Genomic DNA, 20239 nt, shown 5'->3' on the forward strand with positions numbered 1-20239 from the left:
GAAGTTATTATTCCAACTTTAGAAGACCGTAAGAGCAACTAAAATTTTCTTGTTTAAGTCATGACATATGGAAACCAGGGAGCCTGAGAAGAACTGGCACACTTGAATGTTAATTTGAAATATAATTTAATAATTACTGAATAAAAAGTATCTACCTGGATAAACAACTTCCAATATGTTCTGTAAAAATAGCCCTTTTAGCTAAAACTGTAAGGCTGAGAATCATTATTTGACTCCGTCTGTCCAACAAAATGAATAAAAGTTAACTCATTCAGCCTTTCACTACTGCTGTCAGGTGGAAAAGTAGATACACAGAACTAGCACCTAAACCAGATAATTTCTGAGCTGTGTAGTATCCTACCATGCATCCTTTTACTGTTTTATGAAAGGCCTTCTAAGTGGCAAGAGATTAGCAGACTTTTCTGCCAAGGCTAATTCAAAGACAGTATGTCCTACTCCCACTCCCAGTCTCCCACTGTGGTTTTCCACCTCTGAGCCTGGATGATAGTCCATAGAGAGCCACAGAGAGCCTGCCATTCATGACTCCCTTATGCTGTTCTCCTCATTCCTGGCTGCAGGGACCCTTCCTCAAAAGCACTTTGCAGAAGCAAGCATTTGTCCAGATCCAGTATCCAAAAAGGAAAATAATAATAAAAGAGCTGACAGAGCAAAACATGCCCCAGCCCTCTCTATCCTGGCTATTAAAATCTTTCCTACCCCAGAAAGGTTAACACAGCCTGGCCCACTGAGGACTGGCAAGGACTCCAGAGCACCAGTACCTGGCACAGATCCATTCAGAGGGAAGTGGACAGGTGTTGAAGGTCTAGACGTGGTTTAAGGTCAGAGGGAATTTGCATGCTCTACTCAGCTTTTTGCAAGTTTGTGGTTTCCTGGGGCTCTCTGCTTCCAGTTAATGGCAAGGATTGTCTGCAGAAACTCAATAGGGTCCCTGATGCACCAGTTAGTTATGTTTAAATCAGCTGGAAACAGGGGCTTGGGTGATGGAATTCTGTGAGGTATGAGAAAAAAAATTGTTGGGTTTTTCTCTTGATGCATCTATGATTCCCCCTATTTGAGCCAACAAGAAACTAATTTCTTCATTATCAGACTGTACCTATCATGAAACAAACCAGAGACTTTGAGAGATCGAGGCAGGTTACCCCTTCTCTCGAACCCTGACTTTTCCTCTCTCCTTTCAGAGCACAGCCTCTGCCCAGCTTCATTCTGAATGTAAGTTATGTTGCAGTCTCACTCCCTTCCCACGCGCTTGCAGAGTGCTGGAACAGTCAAGGGGGAAGCCCCATTCCTGAGAACAGCACCTTCCCATCAGCCATCCCCAGTGGCTGCCTGTCTTGTTCATAGTTGGTCCGCTGTTGGGAGGCAGACATGGGTGAAATCTCTTTCTCTTCATCTTTTAAGATTTTCACAGTGGCTTGTGTTTCATTCTAACAGGCTTTTAAATTGATGCTATGGCTATTGGTCAAGCAGATCGCTGTTTTTCTCTACTGTGATTCCAGCATTTCAGAGAACTGCAAAATCAAACCAGGAAATACTAGAATTCAGGAGGGGGGGAAATTGCTGCAAAGGGGAAATCGAAGGAAGCTTCGGATTTACCCTCTCAGTTTTAACAATGTCTCATGAGCACAGTCATATCCACTTTAAAGCCGACTTTTCTTCCTCATCCTTGAAAAATTTTGTCGCTCTCTGAAAATCTGTCAGGGAGTGCTGGAGTTTATCAACTGATTATGTTTCACTTATCTGAGGGACTCAAGAAGAAAGTATGACTCAGAATGTGCATTTTATTTGAGTGTTTTTTGGGGACTGGGTGGAGAGTGGTTAATAAGGAAACAATGCAGATTTATCCCTTTTCCTGTAAATTGAATAAAGTTGGCATTTTGCTTGGAAGATGAAAATCAACTAGCTACCCTTTCAACTGCAGATTTTCTATTTCCAACAGTGAGCGTCTTGAAAAGTAAGTTTTTCACTCGGTGCCTGTACTAATAAGTAAATTAGTGCAGAGACTGGTATTAATCTCTTAGCCAGTTTCCAGACAGCTAAAACATTTTAGCCCTCCCCCTTTTTGGAGAAGAATGCCTTTTAAGCAGAGGCTTTGTCTTTCCCACTGTATATGGAAAAAATGACTATGCAGTTCTATGGAGAATGCCTAGCTGAGATGTGTTTATGTTGGATCCAACCCCATCTCTGTTGCAGAATGGCAGTTTGTTTTCCACTTGAACTGGGGAAGGGATAACAGTCTGGAAACTTTTTCAGCGCAGGAAATTTTTTAAAAATTTAATACAATTACTTAGTCAAGGTAATAGATAATGTTGTTTTTCAGCATAAAGCCATCTGGCTTTCAGCTGTTTCTTGTTTTTGTGGGAGTCACCATCAGTCTTGTCACTACTGTAGTGGAGGCACACACAGGACTGTTCAAGGAGCCAGAAAATACAGGGCTGGGAAAGGGGTTCCTTTTCATTTTTTACTGTTGCTCATGCTCTGCTTTGCTTATTGGTTTGGGGATTTCCCACATGCAATTAGCCATATTCTCTCTCTCTCTCTGACTACTAGCTCTATCTAATATGCTATAGGGAGAAATAAAGGTAATATTTTTTCTCTGTCTTCCTACCAGTCAGATTTTATCTAGAATTGTAGCAACTACTTTCAGTCTTGCTAGTTTTAGTTTTAGCGGTCCCTGAGCTTTGTGTCTAAAACTTTGGGAAGATGGTTTCCTCAGCATCGTAGTCTGTCCTTTATTATCATAAAAAATAAAGTTCTGTTTTGGAAGCTTAGGAGTTGATAACTCCTCAGGTAATACATAAGTAATCCCAATTGTCATGAATAAGTCAGCAAGTGAAGTTTTCAAGTTAGACTGTTATTAAGTTAGGATCTTGTCTTGTGTCCCTTAAGACAACCATAACTTTTTCTGTAAATTCTGAGGCAGGCTCAACCCCTCTTTATATATAAATGATGGAGAACTTATAGTGTTTAGTTGTTGCTTAACACAACAACAGCTGGAAAAGTAGACTAAATTCAGTCATCAGATATATTGTTTAACAGCTGCAGACTGGCCAGGCATGGTGTGCATGGCTCCAGATCAGCCATAGCCCTGTGCTCTGAGGTGGGAGCATCACTGGGGGATGCAGGCATAAAGGAACAATATTGAGATTCATGCACAGAACATTCATTTACTGAAGAAGATTACAGATTCACAAACACTGTCACTGCTTTTTTATTACTTTTTAATGTTTGAAGATTCATATTGCTGAGCTTCAATAAACACACTGCTGCAGCTTTAATAAGCATTTCATATCACTTACCTAGAATACCCCATTATTATATTAATTTTCCCAGATCTATGGCAAATGTTCACTGAGGCTTTTTCATGGAACCTATCTCATTGTAGAATTTAATTTAAAAAATAAGAATATGCAAAAATATTACGGGGTTCCACTGAATGACTATTTAGTCAGGAAAGAATTTGATTTTACATTTGCAAGTTAAATAACAAAACAAAAAGCTTGTTAGTGTGTAATTCACATAATTGCTTTAGTTTGCAGTCTCATTAAATGCAATTAGAACTGAGCTACTTGTCAAGATAAGTGGATAAAAAAAGATTACCAGCATTGTGCCTAAAACTGTTCACCAACTTCTGGTTAATTCCTAATTTACAACATCAGTGGAACAGTGAAAGTAATAAATATTTCACAGTTAACAACACTGGAAATTTAAAAGAACAATATAGGGATTTCACATACTACACCAGAGTGCTTATTATAAAACTATCATGGACACTGATTTGGAGAACTAAGCTAAAAAATGTGTTCCTCCCAGGAATGTTTACAGTTTTAAAAATACAATTGAAATTGCAAATTGGTAATTTGCATAAGGTTTCTGGCCTTGAAACAGTAAATATTATAAAGTGGCTTTTTGCATACAGACAGTAACAAAGCGTCCTATTAAATTAATTATTAACTGGTAATTAACTGTCTAGCTATGATGTCACACACTGAATTAATTTCTTCAGTAATAACAATTAAAATGTGACCTTTCTAGTTCAGAAGAATTTGATACTGTAGACTAGAGGTAATGAAGGCTTATAGAAATTATAAATAGAGCTGGAAGCCTAGGGGAAGCTGGTGAGCAAGCTTCTTTGTATTTAATTCTCTAGTTTGTGAGGCTTCAAAACTCTGATAAACTTAGCAAAAATCAGCAGAGAAGAAATAAAATTGCAGAGCAGACATCCACTTTTGCTTGTATGTTGTGGAGTTTGCTTGTATGGTGTAGAGCAGGATTGCTGTCTGTCTCTCTAAATTACTTTGATGTTAGAGCATGTCTGGTGAATAGGTCAGTTAAGGACTTCTGAGGGCCTCATATTCAGAGGAAGACAAAGATTCCTCTGAAATGTCACTTTACAGGGACTTATAGGTTCAAGTACAAAGGCAATCTTGAATATGCTATTACTCAAGGTCTGGAAATTTAAAATGCATTTATTTCTTGAAGTGGCAACAGAGTGAAGTATGACAGCTCTGCAAAAAGGCATCATCAGGGCATTTTATTTCAAGAATTATTTATATTTTAACTCAGTGGGGGAAGAATCACAGAAGTCTCCTATGAAGCCAAGACCTGATCTAGGAAGATGCATATAGTTAATTATGAGAAATGAACAGGACAGGTTAAAGGGGAAGTTACCAGCAGAACTAATGTTATTTGTACCTTGAGTAAGAGCTCACACACTTTATTTGTTTTTCCAAGAAGATAAAAATGCTTTAATCATTGTATCTAATGAAAACAAATGGCATGAAAGATACTTTAACAAAAACAACTTCTGTATCAAAAAAAATTTCCATATTCATGTTTCCTTCCTCTTATGAAAAAAACCAGATTTTCCTTAAATACCTCAAAAGCTCTCTTACAAAGCTAGTTTCAACTTTTCATGGGAAATCTTATCACTGAAATGTAATGCTTTCTCGCTACACTCTTTGACTAATCCTTTTCACATAGCTGGTATGCTTCAGCACTAAATCATTGCAGGTCTCTCATAAAAGTTACCCTCAAATACAAGAGTGAGGTCTACACTTAGAAAGGATGGAGAGAAAAAATGGGAAAGGCACCACAATGCCAAGCAGTGCTGTGTATGTATCAAAATGTCCTCAAAACATAGCTGATTAACTGGAAACCAAAAAATTTCTTTCAGCACTGTATAAGGAAGCATGGAAGTTTTGGGACCAGCAACAGCCTTATATTCCTTGCAGGCGTTTGAAACAAGCAAAACATGACTACCACAAATGGCTGCCCATGTGAGGATATTCATTATTCCTAGTGGTTCTGACTAGTTCTCTTAAAAGACATGACATTGTCAAGTTGTGTTTCTGCTGGGTACATCTGGGACACTGTAATCTAGGATTCTGTTGTATACACTACTGTGGATTACATTGGATACACCTGGACACAGACCCAGATAATCAGCTCTCCCTGCTTAAGCAGAGTGATTGGACCAGTTTACCTCCAGAGGTCTCTCCCAACCTCAACTATTTTGTGATTCTGAGTGGCTGTGGTCATTATTCCATTTTACAGATCAAGAAACAGAGTGAAAGAGTAATGTTCATCATCACACAAGACATGAGCAGAAGAATATATTTTCTTGAGTGCCAATATCCTTATATGAACACAATTAGGGACAGAGAAGCTCATGCATGGAAGTAAGGTGATGAGTTTCTTAACCGGTCAGTGAGAAGGAATATTTTCCTTATATTAATTTCAAACAATATAATGAAACTATTGCTGTGGAGTTGTTTGTACATTAGAAGTAAAGGGTATGTAATAAAGTGAGTGAGTGACTAGAATCAGGTGCAGGGAAAGTCAAAGTGGAGGAGTGGGAGAACAAATGGAAAGCAGAACAGGGAGTACACAAGCATGAATAGAGAACAAGGCAACAAAAGAACGGCTGTGGGAGCCAGTGAGGGCAGGTGGAGATCCATAACCCATAAGTGTAACATTCAGATGCTCCATTAATAGATACAGCCCAAGAGAAGTACAGAGGCCTCCCTGAAGAAGGGCCAATGAACAATCATCTCATCCAGTTGGCATTTACTGTAAGACTGTTTAAATATCATTCAAGTCTCGTTGCCAACAAAAGAGACATATAATATAGACAACACAAAACAGTAACCTATAAATAAAAGCTAGAGTGTGCTATAAATACAAACTGAGAAGCCATGGATTTAATTAATGTCTCACTATATATAAATGGGCCTATTGGAATATACTGTCTGCAGCAAACCTCTCATTGCTACAAGTACTCACTATGCTTTTGAGGAAATTGTAACTGTACAAATCTCTATCCATATGAATATTCTATCTCCTTTGGCAAATTCAAATCCATCCAAATTTGGAGGACACAAGATCTAGAAGAAATTAATAAACAAATTATTTGCAACTATACCGTTATAATTGTAAAAAAGTGGCAGGAATATGAATGACAGACAACATCAGAACTGTCATCAAGTACTTGTATATAAAAAGGCCAAGGACACCTTCTAGAAATATTTTCTATCTTGTGCCTCAAAAAATCAGAACAAAACAAAGCAGAGAGAATTTAATTAGACAAATTCTACCCCAAGTCATACACTTCACATAGGATACGTCAGATCATATAATTCTATAATGTTAAGGGTTGGAAGGGACCTAAAAGATCATCTAGTCCCAGCCTTCCCTGCCGTGGGCAAAACCACCTCCTACTAGACCAGGTTACCTTTCTCCTTTCTCAGATCCTTTCTCCACATGACCTACCATAGTTAGATCAAATCTAATTGTTGGAGTAGTAATTAGAATCAAAGTGTTTCAACACAGCCATTTGTTATCTTAACAATTTCAGCTACTGAGAGACAGATACCACCCTCTCAAGCTTCTTCCTTAGCAGCTATTATGTGAAAAAATGCAGAGCTTTGCTTTGCATTTATTGATTACACATTGCTGGCGATTTTGTACAGTGTAGTGTTCATGTATCAAACAGGTGAGGATAAAAGCTGTGAAGAACAGAAGCAATGACAAATAATATTCAAAGCAGCAAATAATATTACAAGCACTGTTTTAATGCAGTTATCTCTGATGGGCCTAACTTTTTGGAAAACAGGAATCAGGAACCATACAGAAGCATTGGCAGCATCTGGTACTGGGTTCAGTGTTTTGGTATCTCCTAGTTATGAAGTGTGGTGAATCAGCCTTCCATGGTTAGGTAGGCCAAATAAGAAAGACAGATTACCTGCTGACTCACACTGCTCAGATATCATACATGTACCTGTAAAATATGTACTATCTCCTGGGCACAGATAAAAACAGCATAGTTCCAACTTTTAATGCATTCCTAAACTTACTTAACAGTGTTTCTCAGCTGTCAATATTTGGTCCCAAAGTGTTTTCAGCAAGAACTGGAGAGCTACCACCAGTGAGCTCCTCACCCACAAAAGTGGAAAAGTCTAAGTGTGAGGTGCACTGAAGCATCACACACTGCCTAGATGAGTGAAATATTGGCTAGATAAGACGTGAGATGGGCATAAAAGCTTTTGGCAGTTCATGCCCCACCATATATAGGGCTGCATCTCCATAACTTGAAGGCATGTCCATGTGGACTATTCAAACAGAGCATTAATTAATAAACACCCTACCAGTCTGGTAAACTCAGTCTCTAATGGCCTCAAAGTACCTGCCTACACATTCAGAAAAGGGGGAAGTGCATACTGGTTTTCCAGTCTCCTGACCCTACATAGCAAGTGCAGTTCATAGGTCTTGTAGTGAATATGCAAGTTCATCCAGTCCTCTGGGACCAAGGCAGCAACCATCATGGCTCAGTCAGCAGCAGGGTCCCACAGTGCAAAGGTAGGTATATCCTTTTCTCCCATTTAACCCTTGTCCATCCTCATGTACACACACACTTTTGAAAGCCCATGCAGTCAAAAGACACTCCTAAAAACTACACATACTGAATTCTAAAGCCAAAATTTAACCTCCAGCGGTTCAGCACCTTCTTAGTTATCTATTAAGTGCACGGTAGCTGTGTAAGATGGCAAAGGGCCCAGGGCTTCTGAGTGTGCTGCACACCAGTGGCATGGGCTGGAATGAACTACAGTTGCACACAGTGTTTACTGTATATCTGCTGGGTTGTGTGTTCTGCCAGCAAATGGAGAAAGGTTTCTCTTGCAGGTCCGCAAAGGCAGGAAATTCAGGAGAGTGGAGTACAGTGTTATCACTGCCCTTTTTTTCCGCATTAAGTTTCCCAGTAGACTGAAGAAGAACTAAATCTTTGTGTCTATGCTTATGAATAACTTGTCTTTGACCTGGGAAATTTGAAATGTCTGTTAGTTTGCCCCAGGGAACCAGAAATGGTCAATGACCATCAGTCTACAACTGGAAGTCTGGATTTTAAAAATCCATGTTTAAATGAACTGAAAGTCAATTATGACCTGAGCTGAAGAGCAGATGTAGAAGTCATGTTGCCATGCTCAGTACCTTTTGATGAATGAAACACGACAAGATTTGAATTTCTGTCCAAGGTAAATAAGATAATTTTTTAGTTAATGGTTTCCAATCATGATAAGCCACAGATTTTGTGCCTGCCCGGAGTGATTTTAATCTAGGTTGTCTATGGATTCAAACACTTTACATCCCAATTTGGCAAAGCAGTATTTTTAGTGCAGAAAAAGTGTGCCTTTTGGAGGTAACCAGAAGGTGTCCTAAGAGTGGGGCCATACTTCTTTCTGTGCTCGATCTTTCCTGCATGGTTATGTGGGGAGATTTACTCCAGTCACCAGGTCTGGAAAGTGTCAAAGTCACTAAGAGCATCAGAGCTCTTGCTCTTCTTTCCAGCTGTATCTGCAGTGCTTAAATTCAGCTTGAGCAAGGAATGAACATGGTAGCACTAACATGATGTCAGGCATTAGTTTTGTTCTCTGTAAAATGGGATAATCTTGTATCTCACAGACATGTATTAGAACTAAAGTCACTGCAGTGAGTACCAAGTATTTTGGATGACAATAGAAAGTCTTAATTATTTGTTTTCTTTCCTAAATATGCTCTATGCTGTTCAAAGGCTTCAAGTTGAAGAAGGACTGAGCTACTAGGAGCAATAAAATCACATTCCACTAATGAATGTCTAGTGATATTTTAAAACTCTTCCTAAAAATTATAGCTTTACTAAAGGTGCTAGCATATATGTATGCTCTCTGCCTCTGAAAGCAAAACCAAATATATCTCAGAGGGGGGCTGAAAAGATTCTGTTTGTAGGTTTTTGAATGCACAAGCTTGCAATGGGAAAGGTGGAACCAGTGTAGAGCGATATAATACAGCTCGCTTAGAAAGTTACCTGTAAATATCAGAGTAGACACTACCTGGACAAATGGAAACATCCCATGATCATGCTCTGAACTGGCCAAAATCAGCTTAACTGAAGTGTAGGAAGGGAATTGCTTGGGCCTGTTAGACCTGAAGATTTCCTTTAGATGCATCCACTTTCTCTACCTGAATATACTGTCTGGTGAAACAGACCCTAAGGAGCCATTGTACTTCTCCAAAGGCACAAGGTCTTCAGCAGTTTATCCAGCACAGCTGTTGCAGCCTGGACACTTCTACAAGGCTCAGAATATCTGACATGATGGAACATAGGTTCCATCTCCCTGGACTTTGTATGCAGTGCTGGCACCTACACGTGAGCTGGCCCTCCAAGTCCCCCTTTGCAATCAGTAGACAGCAACAGGCACAGCTGACCTAATTTTGATGCATTTCAGTGTAGAAGAAATCAAACCATACAAAGGGCGACCTGCTGGCTTCTTCCCATGTGGACGTCTCCATGTTGATGACTCCCAGCTTGTTGTGGTTTGGTCTTCCTCCACAGGCAGTCAGGCTGACCAGCTGCCGAGGATGCTGGCCAAGATACCCTCATACTAGCACAGCCACAGCTGCGTTAGCGCAGCGCTGCACCTAGGGCACAGAGGTCCTCTGGAGTTCAGCCTGGGACTGTCTTCAGGGCTGACATAGACATGTCGGGTGAGACCTGCTGAAAGCTGGATATTTGGCAAGATTTCTGTGAGCTTTCGACTGAGGATTGAGCATTTCTGAAAGTGAGGACCCTATTGTAGGTGATCAAAAACAGGAATCTCTTTTGAGAAGAGTCCTATTCTGAGGAAACCAGAGAAACTGAAATAACATCAAATGTACAGTAGACGACCGCTTTTTCAGACTTGTTTCTCTAATGTTCTCATTTCTAATAAATAATGACATAAATGAAAGTACTGGGAGATATTCAAGCAGGAAAACATCTTTATTTTTAGGAAGGGTAGTAGGATATTTATCTCAATTTGGCCTAAGCAAACAATCTTCAAAAAGGTCTCAGAACTGTGGCTGCCAATTTCAAATACTGCTCATAAAGAAAAATAAACATAAGCAAGCATGTTTGGACTGGGTTTGGAAATGTCCTCAGGAAAAAGAGGGCTGATGTTTCCATTGCTAAACCATGCACTTCAGCAAACTGTTCTCTGTTTTAGGCACAAGGATTTTAAATGAATGAAGGATGTTTAGGGTACTCCCTCACACCTGTATGGCAAAAGATATAACAGAGTTTCATGGATTTGATATTACATTGCGTCCTAAACTGTTTGTCTAAACAATTCTTTCCAGACAAACATTACATATTGGCATGAAGTTGTCAAGAAGGGACATTGCTCCACTCAATTTTTATGATTGTTTTCATCAGCACATTAAAAACCTGGACTTAATTTATGCATGTGTCCTACTTTTACAGGTATCTAAGGCTGATATGATGACTGTTATATCAGAGGAGCAACATTTTTCTATTTTCTTTTTCATGGGTTCTGGGGCAAAGCTTGATAATGTTCAAGTAGAGTTTGTTTTCTTTTCTTCTTCTTTTCTTTTCTTTCATTTCACAAGAGACTGTGGGGACTTCTGAGGGTCCCACGGTTCCAAAACTGTTGATCAATCTATGTCAAGTGATAAATATTATTATGCAAATAATTAACAGTATGTGTCACAGTTCTCTATAAATTTTTTGATTGAGAGATAGGCGGTCATGCCAAATTTCTCACTTCACAGATTACAATTCCCTCAGGGAATAGTCTTCTGGCAATATTTTTATCACCTGTAGAGAACAGGTCAGACAGAAGAAAAATGAAAATTTGAATGCTTTCAAAATTAAACTATATGTCCAATGAACTTGCAACACCACCAGCGTAAAGCAGGTGAATGAACTGTGATATGTCAGCTTAACCAGAAATAGCTATCTGTGTATGTACTTGTCCGTCACCAGAGGACAGGTAATGAGAATTAACTTAATTCTCTTCCACTGAAGGCTAAAAGAACATGATCAGGACAGTTACTATGACTTGAGTAGCATACAGTAAGTTATGCTGTAGTCATTTATTTAACTCTTGACATATAAAGAAGTAATGCATGGGACCTGTTAGAAACTAAAAAAATGTGCATTTTTGCCTACTGTCATCAAAAATCACCCTTCTACACAAAATTCACATTCACTTTTACTATTCTGAGCAGACCTTTGAAGTGAGAGTTTACTAATACCATAATGTTTGATCGTTGCCCTCATGCCTGAACATCCACATAGCCCCCTGAGGAACCTTCTCAGATCTGGAGGGAAGCACACCTTTGGACTCTAGAAGTAAAGACCATAACACCGCTGGCGAGCTACAACCAAGGCTCGACTGACATTATACTTAGCAGTGACTTACAGCTGATGTGCCATCTCTACTACTTTGAGTGCTGTTCCTCAGATTCAGTTCCCCAAGTGCAACAGCTGCCTCCTCTTTTACAATGGTCCTAGTGGCAAGCACCATCTTTTTCTTCTGGGTTTGTTTTGGACCAGATTGTAACGGGATTCCTGGTCCAAGACTGGTAGGCACAATGATAATGAATATAACAAAGGCTGAAATGTCTTAATGTAGCCCATTTAGCCCTGGATACACATCCTTTCATGTACCCTAGCACTCAAAAGAAAACTCTGGAAATACTAAACATTGGTATGGATCCAAGGGAGCCTTTTATTCTGGAAGACAGAGACCCTTTGTATGTTTATATATTCACAGGAAAGTCACAAGTTCCAGTACTAACTAAAGAAACATACCATGTTTTCCTACCACTAGATGAGAGAGTCAATGGTTACATCTGAATTACTGAATAAAGCAGTGTGGGGACCTCCTAGTCAAATAGCATAACACAGCCCATGTCCATGTGTTGAAGCGCTCTCCGAGTTTGCCCAGAGAAGAGCGGTCCCATACAGACTGCCTCATGGGAGCACGTCCTAACAAATGTCATGCTCTGAGCTGTGCCTGGTCATTGTCAGGAAAATTACAGTCTGTCAAGGAGCAAATTGAGGCCTGAAACTACACCTTGCCTTTCAGCTAGACGGTGCAGATGCAGTCACAGAGGACACTTGGTGCATGCTACCAGCACGCACTCTTCTTTTGGGAAAAGCAAACCAGAGGAGGCAGGGTCACAGCAAACATATCTACCCCAGCACAGCTGCACCACTACTTCTAGGTGGAACAGTGGACCTAATTCTGCCCTCAGTTATGCAGGTTTGGATAAGGAGCAGCTGTGATGAAAGCAATGGAACTGCTTGAATATAATATGAGAGTAAATTCATACCATGTATATGTGGATTGTCTTCCATCTTCAGTCCCATCTTGCACCCAGACCAGTAGAAGTGTCTGAAGAAACAGAATATGACTACAGGCTCCACAGCACTTTCAGCATGCAGCTGGTTCTTGTTTTTGGGAAATGTAATAATTAAATCCAGATGCAAAGTGAGAAGGGGGGGAATAAATGACCCACAGGCATAAAAATTTTCAGGAGATCAGCAAGACCAACATTCAGTTGGACTTTTCAGCTTGAACTGGAACAAACTTTTTCCCTTGGGGAAAAAGAAATCTTATAATTGTGAAGACATAATTGCTAATGCAGACCTAACATTTTGGCTCACTAATTGTATTCACCATTCGGGAACAGATAGCGGATGGAAATGTTCCTCACTCAATTGCCTACATAATGATTTTTCGCGGAGGGTATTTTTATTTTTTTCCAGACCTGTTTGTGCTTTGTGTGCAATTATTTTATGCTTCCAGAACATTCAGCAATTTGAATCCCTCAATTAGTTCAACACTCTGACACTTCTTTTTGTAAATATGATGTTGGCTCACATCCTGGAACAACCAACCAATCACTCCATTATCACTAGTAGGGCAAGGAGCAACACAAATATATCAGAATACTTCAGAATGCCTGAGAAAACTTCTTAGCCCAAAGGAAACAATCTGGATCCCATTTTCCCCTCATTCCCTCTTCCCTCATAGCATTGATTGTCAATACCTCATTTCTGGCTTACATTGATGCAACCCATGGTTTAAAGTATTGTATTAGAATAGTGAGCATCAGCACTTTCTAAGTTTTTGTGATGAATTGAATAACATGAGGAAAAAATGTTGCAGAAAAAATACGCAGGTGACTTGGGACCCTTCATCTCATTTTCAAGAGGGTCTCCAACAATGAAAATAGCAGAGGTACACAAAATTGAGGCAGATGGCCTGAGGAACTGAGAAGTGTGTCTTTTCAGAATAGGAGGTAAGCTGGTTCCCAGTGGACCTTAGCAAAAACTGTGCAACACTTTCCCATACACTGGAACCAGCAGTGTTGCACTGAACTGCACCTAACTTTTTCTGCCTTATGTGTGGATTAGATGAAAGCTCACTCATGGCTGCAATGCAGGCATGCCCTTAGTTGAACTAAAAATAAGATTATCTTTGTGGCTGACTAAAGGATTTTCACAGACACCTCTACACATATCCCTACATTTTCATTGTTTATATTCACTATCACAAGTAAAAAATTATTCTGCTTAGACCTGCAAAACCAAGAAAGCTTTTGGGCAGACACTAAAGGACCAGCTAGGACCACCTTCCAGCTGAGGGGCATCAGAGAGTATAACAAGCTTTAGATCTGTATAGGTGGAAATAAATATTGCAAAGGCAGACACTGGGATAAGAATCTGTTTTCAATTTAGAAACTAACTGTCTCCCTTCCACAGTGTGTGGCGTAATCATTCTTCTGCAACCTTCAGTCTGGCAGGAGCCAGTCCTACTGCTCTGTGTTAAGACTAAACAACTGAAAGAAACAAGCAGTACAAATAGACAGTATTTCTGCTGTCCCAAAGTGGCTGTGGTATGAAGACTTTTCCTCCTAGGAACTATTATCAAATATACTGTTTCCAAAGCAAACCAGATAAAATATTGTGCATAAGAAGGGTAAAGGCAACTGTGATTTCCATTTATGTTCATCTGAGCTTCTCAGAGCTCTCTGGGATAAGACTGGATTAATGATTCATTTTTAAACATCATTTTTTAAAGCTTGTTGTTAGTCATCTCACAAAATACATTGTTTTCTAAACAAGCAGCTTATCTGGCTGTTTTGAAGTGCCTACCAACACTTGAGAATGGAAGTTAACATGGAGACGAGACTCCAGACAGCTGTCTTTTGCTACCCAGTGCTCCACAGCTACAACTGCCACCATGAAGACGTGCAAGTGCAGGTTCCAGACGTGACAGGGCCACAGCACCATGCCAGGATTAGGTAGCCCCAGCCACCAGCAGGGATATTTAGCACTAGTACTAGTACTAGCCCAGCTTTTGCAGCTAATGGAAGTATCACTGCGTGGTGCTGGACTTGATACTATAGACCTGCTGTTCATGCCATAGCTTACAGTGGGCATGAGAAGCAAAGGTTGCTGCAGTGCAGAAAAAAAAATTCATACTTGATTTCAGGGCAACTCAAGAAAGTAAGGAAGAGGGAGATACAAAGGAAATCTAATCCTAATTTGATCAGTACCATATAATAAGAAGCCTCATAGCTCATACAAATGCGAGAAGATTAGTGCTCTTCTGTGTCACTTGAACTTTCCACTTTTCCCACTTTTTGCAGGGGTAGGTCCTCAAGATCCACAGAATACAAAAAGTGCTGGCCACAAAACTTATGCCAGGAGAGCCTGGCATACCTCAGGCTCTGACAGCCACCTCAGGGGTGCTATTTGCAAATGATAGCAGAAACAGGATGTGGTAAATAATTTTTTTAAAAGCTGAATGATGTGCTGGTGCTTTCACATCATCTCTGCAACAATATTGCAAGAGTTAGATAAGGTTAAGATATTTAGGATCCAAAAATTCATGAGTTTTCAGCGATCCAACATAATCCATGTGACACAGGGAGACTGGACAGGGAGAGCAAGTGCTGCCTGAATAAGAGATGTTGCTCCTGAGGTCAACCTGTGCATGTCTCATCAGCTTTGTATAATGAGGGAGAAGTTCTTCAGTGGAGAACAAGAATTTACACATAATACATCAAATGAAAGCTATCCTCTTTAATTTTATTTTTATTTTTCAGTCTTAGAGCGGCATCTTAATAGCCTTGTGTTTCTGATTCCTTATACCATTGCTCTAATTAGGCAATGTAGACATTTACAATCTTCTGCTTAATTTTGGAAAGCTTTGGTATGTTATCAAAAATACTAAATTATATAGAATAGACTCAGCCACACATTTATTCAGAAGGACCTTGATCTCTGTAGATATGTTTCTGTCTCCTGTAGATTATTTATCCAAAGCTCATCAAAGCTTTGATGGAAAGTAAATTTTCTAAAGCTTTTCCTTTTTTCAAGTAAAAAAGGAATTCCTTTCCTATAAATACACCTTCTTTGCTGAGAAGGATTATCATTTCTGATTAACTCATCCTCTAGTACAAAATGTAGCAAGAATCTACCAATTCCACACCCACTGCTGGTCAGGGACAGGACACGGGCAGGAATGCTGACAGCTTGAATACTCTAAGGCAAAAAAGCAAGCACCAGGACAGAGAGTAAAAGAACAGACTCGAGTTCAGCAGTGTGTGTGTGTGGTCTGCTATGACTGGGTTGAGCAGTGTGCTCTGGGGAGACCTGATAGTTATAGTTCTTGTTTTCTGCTCCTCCCACCAAACCTTAGGAAATACTTTTTTTTTCCATTGCAGGGATGCCAAGAAGGATTTTATCGTACCAGCTCAGGAAAATGCTCTCCTTGCAACTGTAATGGTAATGCAAACAGATGCCTTGATGGATCTGGAATCTGTGTGGTAAGGAATTTCTGTCTTCTCTGATTGTTTGACTCTTCAATTAACACCAGTGCTCAGTTTCAATACACAGCAAAAGCAGTGTCTTTACCACAGGACTTTTTGCTGAAGATTGATCATAACTAGGGCCAAGATCAATACATTAATAACATTATCGTGGCCAAATTTCATTCTCACCTACATAAATTATCTCCGCACATTCAAAACACTTCCTGCATGCTGTATTTTTGAGACCTAGTATGCTGGAGAAAATGTTTAGTCCATCACAAATATGTGAAGAGTTTTTTATACCTCTGGAGAAAAAAAAAATCTATAAATTCAAACACATTTCTTTCTTCCTTTTATGACTACAGTGCTGTATATAATATAAACAATTTACAATGGTGAGCAACCCCTGTGAGTGTATATACATGTGTTATCCATAGCAATTCTGCTGCATGGCAGCCTCCTGCTGTGAAGGAACAACATGAGAAGGTTGAAATAATACACCAAGGGAAGATCGTGTTGAACTCCAAGGTACTGTTACAATTTCCAATATGTTCAATCTTACTCAGAATCAGCTCATACAGAAAGGTATGTGTTAGTAATAATAGTTGAACATTTGTAGCTCCAGAGCAAAAATCAGTTCAGTAAAACTAATCCCAATTACTAGTGGGCAGTCAGAGCACTAATACACTAATAAAAATGATGGAAGTTAATACTGTAATGTATCTAAACCACATAGCAAGAGCTAGGCACTAGTATACTCTTTGCAGGCTTGTAAAGCAGTAGAGCCCAGAACTCCTTGCTCTGCCATGTGTTACTTTTGACAAATCATAAACCTTTGCCCTCAGTTTATCTCTTCATAAAATGGCCTCATAATATTCACATATTTTACATCATTGCAGCCACTATCAAGTTTTCAGTTATATAAATACATAAAGTCATGCTCCATGGCCTATTTCCTACTATTTTTGTTTCTGTGGGAAGAAGACAGTGCAGCTGTTCAGCCTAGGAACAATTACTATGGCTTGGCCACTGTAATGTGCTTAGAATTGGCTGGTTTCTGCAGAACACATATTGGCTTACTGTTTTAATACTATATTTTCAAAAGTGGTTTTACACTGCTAGGCATTCACAGCTATTCTCTTTCACATGCACAAGGCTTTTGCTCATGGGATGATTGTCCCCTTAGTGCCAAGTGACCATGCCAAGGGGAAACTTCCGACGGAAGGCTTAGGAACAAGAGAGAGAGCTTGTCAAATGTCTGCTTCTGGTAACCCTGATCACCAGAGAGCTTCTGGAGTAGAATATATGAGGTAGGGAAGTGTAATATCTTCAGTTTACAAACACAGCAGAAGACCTGTTTCCTATCTTCCACAAACGAAGCCTGATGTCAAGGGTTCAGGAACAAAACAAAACAACAGCAACAACAACAGCAAAGCTACCGTATTAGCAGGAAATAATCTGAAGGTGTTTGTCCATTCCTGACTGGTATTTCTTCAGGACACTAAAGTCCTGGAATTAGCCCAGTAGTAAGGAATAAAATGAAAATCCAAACACCAATTTTCTACTTGATTTCTAGTAAGCCCTTTGATAGCTTATCTGAATGATTTAAGAAGCCATTAAATACAGGTCATTTACTTCTGAATAAAGGGGAACAGTGAAAAGCTTAAGTGAAATAAGAGTGAAAGGAAGAGGGATAGAGCAGAATGAAAAGGAGTTTTAAAAGTTTGATAGCATAAAACAGAACAAGAGACAGCCATGGGGACTGCAGTAACAGGACTTTCCTGAGCATTTGGAAACATCCAGGCAAGTTCGGAAGACTAATGAAATTGGTAAACCACCAAATGTGACTGAAAAGTCTGGGAGAAGGAAAGCTTAGAGAATGAAAGAAGTAACTTGAATTACAGCAAGGAGAAGCATGTCAGATGAATGAATTAATTTAAATTAGGGAAAAGTGACTTGATGTTTGGTAACATGATTTGTATTAGAATCAGTGGACAAAGCAGCTTTCTGAAAGGACTGTTCTGGACAAGCACATGTATGGACCTGGCCAAAGGCTGCTGGGACTGGGGCTGGTGCAGAAGGGAGTAGATACCTGCAGTAGCTGGGAGTTCCTGCAAAGAGATAGCACCACATGGTATGGAGAGCTCACCATTTTCTCCATTCTCAAATTTTTAGGCAAACTAATCCAATAATTCCTGCAATGGTAACCACCACATATGATAGTAAGATGTAAGATTTTCTACACTGAGTTAGTTTTTAATGGACTGCTGAAAAAAATAAATCTATATTTGTCCCATATTATTATTGTTGTCATCCTCTACTTCTATCAGTATGAACCTGCTATCTCCCTGAGATGCAGCACTATTCTAAAATTTTATCACTTATGGACCCTTCGCTGTCACCATATCTTACTGTAAACATGAGCCATAGACACAGAATGTCTTTAGCAGAAGATCTTGAGAAGAACTGATATTCCCCAAAGTTAAAACTTTCTATGTCTGCATGTTTAATGGAATTTTTTAATAGACTTATTTAAGCATTAAAAAACCTCATAATTTTTTAAAGTTAACTCTGCTAACAATTCTGACGGTATAATAACATGAAAGTAGTAATAACATTGTGTTCAGTTGGTAGATAATTTTTTTTTATAGTTTAAGTAATAACTAAGCTATAAGAACCGAATAAAGCTGTGAAATGGACAAGACAGTATGAAAAGGAAAAAGTACTCTGCTTCAAAAGGGATGAAATATAAGGGTCAGATTCCATACTAAACTCTGAGACCATCATATTATGCAAATCTCCCAAATCAATTTGGCAAATGTAGTTCCCACAGCATACAAATTAATGAAATTTTCATTGGCCTGTGCCCTGAATTTAAAATCAAATAAAATTAAATCCTTATTAGCAATGCCTTCAGGTAGAGTGCTCACATCTTTAATTTCTGTCAGCATATATAACTTGAGATTCTGTTTCAAAACTTCTCACAGCTTATTCAGAGTGTAAATCAAATCCACAAGTCATTAAAAGCTTATTGAATGACACAATCAATGAATCAACAAACTCATTAGGTAACCAGACAGAAGAAATTACTGCAGACAGAGCCTTTCTTGCACAAATGTCCACATAAAACCAGTGCTGAAATCAGTCATGTGGTCCTGTGATTAAAACTGAAGAGACACTCAGTCCATTGTATTAGGATGGAAAATCATCCAAGTGTTAAAGGAAGAACATCCAACACAGTGTAAGCTCTATTTATGGTACAATAAAATTGAGATGTCAAATAATGCTTCATTTCAAAGACGTTATCTGTTGATACAGGTAAGTCTAGTAGGGGAAGAAACGTCAATTCATTGTGCTGATTTTAGACTTTAGACTTTTAACATAATTTTCTTAATCCTGGATAAGAGAAGAAAATAAAGTCACTTAAGACTTTAGCTTTTGATTTTAGAAACATACATATATGTGATGTTAAATGGGTGAAACTGCATCAGCTGCAAGTAGTAGTCTGCAGACCCAGGGATGTGCATTTCTCCTGCATAAAGCACATCATGTTTTGCTGCTAATAAGCTAGGAAGATATGAAGGGAATGTTTTGCCTCCTTCACTATCCCCCTGACCCTATTCCACCAGTAACCTACAGCAGGGCTATTTCTTTAGAGCACATCCACAGAGGGTTCAACATTTGAAAATTCAGACGTGGGGGCAGGCTTCAAATGACTGGACATCAGAGAAGTGATGGTCAGCTCTGAAATGAATGACATATGGAGGTGAAATAGCTTGTCTAAAGTAATAAGCTGTCATATAATATGCAAGTAATATAATTGACAGGGATTTACCATACCAAAAATTTTGATTGCACACTCCAGGGAAGGAAGTTGCTTGAGATGACTACAATATATTATGGCAGTGATTTCAGACAAACACAACAAAATGGATTGAAAGGCTGAGAAGATTTAAAAATCACCAAGCTGTATATCCAGGCAAACTTTTGTTGGGCTGAGTTATCAGTGTCCTTTGTGTGGCTTCAACTATTAATGGAGGTTTGATCTTCATAGACACATGAAAACACATAGAGCAGA

General features: G+C 39.2%; 1 protein-coding gene across 3 annotated transcripts in view; it reads left to right on the plus strand.

The window, feature by feature from the left end:
* LAMA4 (laminin subunit alpha 4) overlaps positions 1–20239 on the plus strand; it is a 102543-nt gene that overhangs the window by 6987 nt on the left and 75317 nt on the right. For all 3 annotated transcript variants that reach the window (XM_008931395.3, XM_018078184.2, XM_018078186.2), the window contains exon 2: positions 16075–16176. In XM_008931395.3, coding sequence (XP_008929643.2) covers positions 16075–16176 — 102 coding nt within the window. The remainder of the gene's footprint in view (positions 1–16074; positions 16177–20239) is intronic.

This window comes from Manacus vitellinus, unplaced genomic scaffold (genome assembly GCF_001715985.3).
Source record: "Manacus vitellinus isolate BGI_N305 unplaced genomic scaffold, ASM171598v3 scaffold_4_pilon, whole genome shotgun sequence".
In the NCBI taxonomy this organism is placed as follows: Eukaryota; Metazoa; Chordata; class Aves; order Passeriformes; family Pipridae; genus Manacus; species Manacus vitellinus.